Here is a 7,500-nt window from a genome sequence, read left to right as displayed (position 1 = left end):
GTCAATTTGGCACGGGAGTCGTAAAGCATGGCCATCGTGTCATTCATTTCGGTCTTCATTTTCCCCAGCATAGCTTCCGTGCCCTTCAATTCAGCCTTCAACCCTTTCATAGTATCGTGCACTCCAATTATCTGGACAAACGCCGTCTGCAACAACTGTGTCAGCCTCTGGAGTGCTGGCTCCACATTTTCTCCAGTTACGTTTTCGCTACACATTGCCTGATTTCCCACGCAATGCTGGTGCACCGATTCTTCCCAACTATTCATTGCTGCATTTACCCCTTCTATCTCAGACAGGGTTCCGGAATCCTCGGCTTGGTTTTCCCCTGAAGGACTTTCCGCTCGTATCCGTCCTTTGGGGACAGTATCGCCCGCTGTGATGTCTCCTCTCTCCATGGTTATAAATATGTTCCCTTATAATTCTTTGACAAATGAGTGTCACTATATGTCGTTAATTTCTCATCAGTCTTCTTAACTTATATAATAACCTGTAATATCTGTGCTAGTGATTTTTTTCAGTTTTCAAAACATCCATTTCGTACTATAAGCATTGATTGCCAAGGGTTCTTCTTAAGTCCCTTCTACATATGTGACTCGAGAAAGTCCTCACTGCCTCTGTGGCGATTCCCCGTGATTCCACAGTCACTCCACTTTCACATTAGAATTCGCTATGTCTTTCTTAATTTTACTGTATTCTCTCTCATCTGGTCTACACTGTGCATTGCGATATTTATTTCGATTTACTGCACCAAATTCATCCCAGTTATAATACTTAAACTCAGTTCTTGTCTCAGGGTTACGTCAGTTCTTGTCTTAGGGTTACGTGAGCCTGTTCTCTGTAGGAACTCTGAGAACACTGAGAGATATCCAAGACTACCTGAGGGCCTCCGAAAAAAAGAACTCCAACCTAGGTATTAATAGTTGCCAGTGGTGAATAACGCGATCACGTTTGCGAACTTGTCACGGTCATTTTATAATCTTTATTTTTTTATTCAAGATGTATTGTTGCGTTACATTTTGTTTGGAAATAATTATCTAGATTATAATTTTATGATTTTCACTATTCTATTACAAAAGCCCATTTCTCGCGGAAGTAGCTGTTCCAGACTTCAATAGAAATTCCCATACATGGAGTATGGCATGCTGAGATTAGGTTAGCGGAGAGTTGCTAAATATATTCGTAGTGTAATTTTGAAGTGGCGGACAGCATTCTCTGTGATTTTTTGACTGTATGATTAAAGAAATTGTGTAGCGCAAATCAGTTCATGACAATTTTCTTATACTAGCTCTAGCTACGACTGTCAGTTTTAAAAAATGTTCATGTCCTCTTGCGTTATTTTGGTCTACCAGTTGATCTTTTGCGGTATTATTCCTCAATAGATAATATTGTGTTTCGAATAGTGAATTCCACAATTTCTTTAAAACCGTTAATGTCATTAGCCTGTATCACGTGGAAAGGAGCGCTCTAAACCCTTCCTTTTACTCGTCACGCCCCTCCATTAGCGAAAGCGCGCTACGCTGGCAACACTTTGAGGAAAATGATAAGAGAAAAGATCGAGTGTCAGCTTCAACACCACAGACTAAGAAAAAGAGTCTTGTCATAAATCTTCTCGTATTATCACCTTTAGTACACTTTAAGGATATGGATCGAGAGAGAATTGAAGGGTGAGTAAAAATACACTAATGCCGTGCATTAATAATAATCTGACAACTTAACTTTCAGATTTTCTCCTATTTGTGGAAAGGTTTGTGAAAATCTGAAGGCTTGTGAATCGAGAACTGTCATGTGAAGGTGCCATTACTGTCTTTTATTGTGTGTATTTATCATATATCAGCAGTAGCCATGATAACGTACTAAAGATAATAGGAGGTAGTGACTGATCCTGTGGAACACCTGTAACATAATTGTAAATAAATTAGATTGCATATTAATCTGAAACTATATATTTAATATTTGGATGTTACTACATTAATGTTTTTTTGTTGTTTTTATTGTAGTTGAATAAGGAAGGTAAATACTGGGACAGGCATATGTAAAGCCTTAGAGGAACCCAACTGTAAGAATTATATGTGTATTATTATAGGATTGTAGCTGCCCAAGGTATAACCTCCAGGCAAAAACAGCCATCTGGGCGGTAATGGTTGGGCACTTTTTGCCCTCCAATTCCTCAGTGTGTAGAAACATATTTTGGTAGAATCTGTTCTTTTCCAGGTATTGTAAATATTTTTTCTCAAGATATTTTGAAGAATCCTGCCCCTCTGCCATTGACTTTGCACCAGTTGGCATGACTTCCAAACCAATCAGAATTATGGCAAAGGTTGAAACCACTACATATGGTCAGGCAAGATAGAATTTGTAAATCTCCTTAACAGAGTAAAGTTTAATGAAGATCCAGTCCACACTTGTCGTGACAGAATATGTGAGGTAGAGGATGTAAAGGTAAAACAGAAATATATTGATACATAAGAAAATTTGTATCTTTTAGCGCAATGACATTTACTTAGCAGTTCTTCCCTCAGTAGTATGTATATATATATATATATATATATATATATATATATATATATATATATATATATATATATATATATATATATATATATATATATTTATATATATATATATATATATATATATATATATATATATATATATATATATATATATATGTACATATATATATATATATTTATTTATTTATATATATATATATATATATATATATATATATATATAATACCTAAATATAGATTTACTGGAATATAACTTAGAATTAGTGGTAATTACAAAGGATCAGTCAAGACCTAGGGTGGATATTAGACTGTGTGACACAGCACATAAAATCAGGTGATATTAATATTCACTAGATTTCTTATCAATTTTATTTCTCTCACCAACAAAGATCTAGATTTCAAGAAAGGGGATATGGCTTTTGTATCTAATATTAAAGGGAAGATTGGAAAAATTAACTAAAACCATGTGTATGTCACTTGAGCATTACTGTATTAAATTATTTTACTCATTTACTCTTTGTATTCCAACCCATTACAAAAAGTTATTAATTTTGCAGAATGAGGCCTCATACTGCCGAGGCATTAGAGAGCTTACTGCGGCACAATGCTACAAGTGAAACTGAAGAAGAAGAACGAAGGTAAAAACCAGTTTGGTCAAAAACATGATTTTCATGATAGGGAGATTCATACTTGAATAAAGTTGAAGATAGGAAAGCCTTGTGTAAATGTATTTTCTTATTTTCTGTAATATGAGATGCTACTACTGTATTCCCATAACTATAATTATGAAAGACTGATATAGGAAAATGTCATGATTATCCAATTCATTGATTTAAACGCTTTAGTTTAAAGAGTTTCATCTGTATCCAAACTTGATGTTGTTTTTAATAAATCCAAATTTTACAGAATGTACAGGTGGATTGATGACACCATTGGCATTAATTTCTGGGAATTTAGAAAAAGAAATCATGCCCTCCTCAGCTTTTTTGAAATATGTGAAGACGTCAGTTATTCTGAGGGTTGGAAAAACTTTGCAGAAAAATTGGGACTTGACTTCACAAATATACAGGCAAGTGATTTCAACCTTTAGTCATCTTTTTAATTTATCATAGTTCATCTTGATATTTTTTCCCTTTTGATCAGTAAATTTGATACAGCTGTATCAGAGAATTGCTTTAATTTCTGATTAGCATTAGTATAATGTTAGTCAATATTTGCAGCACTGTGAGAAATTTTGTGGTCGAGAAGGGCCAACAAAAGCAGTACTTGACAGACTAGAAGATAAAAAGGAATACATCGGATTAACACTGAAAGATGTCCTGTCTGTTCTGGTGGATCTTGGCCAACACGATATCTTACGAAGAGTCTGTTGGCAGGAAGGCATAAGTAAGATCCTTTAGTTTGTGTAGTCCTCAGGTTTAAAATTTTGAGGGCACACTTCTTAGAGTAGTAAATGAGATTTCAAGGGGGTAGATAACACAAGTCTTCAGCAGTATCCTCTCAATAGTATGTATTCCTATGACAGTGAGGTACTCTTATTAGGTTCCAGTCCCCAGGGGAGATACTCTGTAATTCCATTTATATTTTTTTAGTTAAGCCTTCAACAGTATTTGCTATATAACTATACTTATGTCTTTTTTTCTTGATTTTTTCATCTTCACTCCATATAGGGTCTTAAAGTCTTGTAGGTCATATCAGGCATCAAGACCTAGTCCAGTATCTTTCACTAAATAAGAAAAGTAAATAAATGCATGCACATGACATATCACTTTATTGAGGATAATTTGAAAAGGAAAAAAATCATGGGTTTTTATAAGGGGACATTGAAGTTTTTCCTGTTTTTTAAAGGAAGCTGCTAGACATTTAGTGATATGCACAAGGGAAATTTTGCCTTCCACCTATATTACTTTATGTTCTTGAAGTATTATTGTGTAGAAGTTTTAGATATTGCAAGTGGAGTAGTTGACAGTATTCATATTCTGAGGATAGTTTAATGAAGTATGAGCTATGAACCATAAAATGTTATAAATTAAATGAGTTGATATAGGATAAGATAACTTATATGATAGTAGTGAAAATCAAATCTCTTATTTATTTTAGTTGGGCTCTTCTCAGGTCCTTGTGGAGCCCTGATCTCAAATTTAAAAAGATTCTCTTAGATATTCATAGCGACTGAACAGCTGTCCTTTGACTTTCAAAATGTATATATTTTTAAAGGGCCACCCAGATCCCATTGAGATTTAAAGATAATTACATGAAAATACTGATTAGTAAGTGAAGAGACAACTTTACCATATATTACCATTATGTTACCCATTATTGGGAATAGAGACATAAAAAACTTGACTGAGTTAGTGTTATATACTATATCTATATATATAGATGTAGATACCTTTGCATATTAAGTAAATTAAATATCATTAACTGAGTGATGTAAAAGAAAAAAATTTATGTTCTAGACACAATTTGGTAAGTGATTAATTCATTTGATCTCAGTTAGATTATAGATTTGTAGATCAAGAAGAAATCCAAGTAGGAGATGTTTGAAGTTTAATGAAAGCTTGAGTCACATAACAGAACATAAAGACTATATCTGTAGGTCTTGCTGTACTTTATCAGTATTGTACAATTTTGTTTTTACAGTTGAAATTTAGGATGCCATATACTGAAAATACTTGATATACTAATATCTTCCACGTAATTTTGACTTCAAGAAAAGTTTGAGAAGGTGCAGAATGTACAACCTACAATCAAAGAAGGCTTTGAAGACACTGTGCCTGCAACCTTCTCCCTGGATATAAAACGAGGGTGTGAAACCTTGGTATGCTCAGGAAATGAAGGAAGGGTAAATGAAAACATCATAAGAAGAGCATCACCTGCGCAGGCATGCCAAGTGAAGATTTTGATGGTCTTTGCTTCTGACGCCAGACGTGAAGCTATAGAGGTAGTTTTGTTTATGAGGTGATTCAGATTGAATTTTTTGTAATGCATGTCAGTTCAGTAGTTTCAAAATATGGGACTCTATTTCCTGCCTTAAGGCTTTTGCCAAATACCATTAATAGGGATCTTTTGTAACTTAGAATTACTTGTATTTAAAGGAATGAGGCCCTAACTTTTTTGCATTTTCATATTTATACTTCATTGATATGCTGAATGCAGCATCTATGTAGATATTAACTATTTTACTAGTTGAGGTAATTCCTAGTTGCAGTATTTGAATTTGAATGATTTATTTATTGTTTTTAACCATGTAAAAAAAAAAAATCTTTTGTATGGGCAACTGTATGTGTATCATATTGAGAGATCTTTTTTGTTTTCAAATATTGTGAAGATAAGTTTTGTATGTGCATCTAGGCAAGGTTTCATGAATTTCTAATACAGCTTTGATGTCAGGTGGTGGAACAGTTACGGGAGCCCTTGACTTCAAGAGGCAGGGTCGGAGTGCTGTTGTTGATGGGGGATGTTGCTTCAACTGTTGCTGCTAATTTACGGATGGACCCTCACAACAGTATCCACAAATGGTTTAAACAGGTAATGAAAAATGTCTCTGAATATGGGACTTTTTACTTTTATTTTACTGTTATTATTCATGTAATCCTATGTGCATAATTACTTAAATTTCATAAATAGCATCTACATATTGTTTCAGGTCAGGTTTGTTGTCCCAGTGCTGTCCCCACAGTTTCTAAAACAGATACAAAATCTTGATAGGAGCAGCCAGTGCATTGAGGAAAAGATATACAACAGATATGTATATCGTTTAACTCTTGATGACTATGTAGCCAATATGAGTCGTAACACCAAGTGCAGGCCAATCTATCCTAGTTGTTATCACAAGGAGGTAAGCAGTTTCTCATTTACAAAATTTATACATTTAAAAATCAAACTCAATAAACATTAAATAAACTAATTAACTACATTGATGAAGATACAACTGAAGAGCTGAGTTGTCATTTTAAGTCTGTAGATTTTTAATGCTTTATGTGAATATTAATATAATTAATTTATTTTGTCAATGTTTTGGAGACACTCTGGTAAATTATTTTGTTTATAACTCTGCAAATGTAAATACTAAAGTAATGGTATACATGTATTTCAGGTTGTTAATAGTGAGCTTGTTAGAGGAAATGGCCTGCTACAGATACACTGGAACTGCTCTTCAAAGGACAGTGTTGAACAATTTGCAAAACTCTTAATTGAAGAAGCAAAATATCTTTGACTTTGTCTGTGCATCATGTTTATGCTTTATTGTTATGAGATACTTAAATTTACTTGAGAAGAGTAGATGTAATATGTTTGGTTGAGTAATAGCACAGTCACACAAGTTATATTTTTTAAGCAACTTGTTTGTGATATGACCTTGAGGGCGATTTCTCAACTTGCTTGTAATATGCAGCAAACCAAAACATCTATCCCTCTTTTTCAACAATATACATAGCCTTTACGGTTGCCTGCACAGCCTTTCTCGCAGGTTATTTGTCATCTTCTGTAGACAAGGTTACAGGTACTTTCAAATGGATTTCATGTAAAGATAACAAACGCTTGAAAAATATAAGGATATAACATGCAATATATATTAAAAAATCATATTAATTGAAATAAATATGATCATCATTTTGTAGTCAAGTATTCCTTTCTTAGCAGACTACAGACACACACAGCACTATAATATATATATATATATATATATATATATATATATATATATATATATATATATATATATATATATATATATTATATATTATATATTATATATTATATATTATATATTATATATCATATACATGTATATATATTATATGTCAAATCATATTAATTGAAATAAATATGATCATCATTTTGTAGTCAAGTATTCCTTTCTTAGCAGACTACAGACACACACAGCACTATAATATATATATATATATATATATATATATATATATATATATATATATATATATATATATATTATATATTATATATTATATATTATATATTATAT

At 32.7% G+C, this 7,500-nt stretch overlaps 2 protein-coding genes across 2 annotated transcripts in view; one reads left to right on the top strand and one right to left on the bottom strand.

Annotated features, from left to right (window-relative positions):
* The window catches only part of LOC113829185 (uncharacterized), a 3,765-nt gene extending 3,231 nt beyond the window's left edge, over window positions 1-534 (bottom strand). The window contains exon 1 of the mRNA XM_027382293.2: window positions 1-534. This exon is cut by the window's left edge and continues 988 nt beyond it. Within this exon, the coding sequence (XP_027238094.2) occupies window positions 1-395 (395 nt within the window). The 5' untranslated portion in view covers window positions 396-534.
* Window positions 535-794: 260 nt separating this feature from the next.
* On the top strand, window positions 795-6,974 carry LOC113829176 (uncharacterized). Its single transcript, XM_027382282.2, has 9 exons — window positions 795-910; window positions 1,503-1,664; window positions 3,071-3,151; window positions 3,420-3,582; window positions 3,734-3,899; window positions 5,228-5,457; window positions 5,907-6,044; window positions 6,163-6,354; window positions 6,613-6,974. The coding sequence occupies exons 2-9, from the start codon at window positions 1,642-1,644 to the stop codon at window positions 6,730-6,732; spliced, it is 1,113 nt and encodes a 370-aa protein (XP_027238083.2). The 5' UTR covers window positions 795-910; window positions 1,503-1,641; the 3' UTR covers window positions 6,733-6,974.
* Window positions 6,975-7,500: the final 526 nt, after the last annotated feature.

This window comes from Penaeus vannamei, chromosome 11 (assembly GCF_042767895.1).
Source record: "Penaeus vannamei isolate JL-2024 chromosome 11, ASM4276789v1, whole genome shotgun sequence".
Lineage (NCBI taxonomy): Eukaryota > Metazoa > Arthropoda > Malacostraca > Decapoda > Penaeidae > Penaeus > Penaeus vannamei.
Note: the sequence above shows the minus strand (reverse complement) of the source record. Positions and strands in the feature narration are given on the sequence as shown.

Bases quoted from the DNA above. Each gene is read 5' to 3' on its own strand.
- LOC113829176 (XM_027382282.2), top strand. From the start codon at position 1,642: ATGGATCGAGAGAGAATTGAAGG. The intron at 3,583-3,733 runs GCAAGTGATTTC...CAATATTTGCAG, and splicing joins TTGACTTCACAAATATACAG to CACTGTGAGAAATTTTGTGG. The intron at 6,045-6,162 runs GTAATGAAAAAT...ATATTGTTTCAG, and splicing joins TCCACAAATGGTTTAAACAG to GTCAGGTTTGTTGTCCCAGT.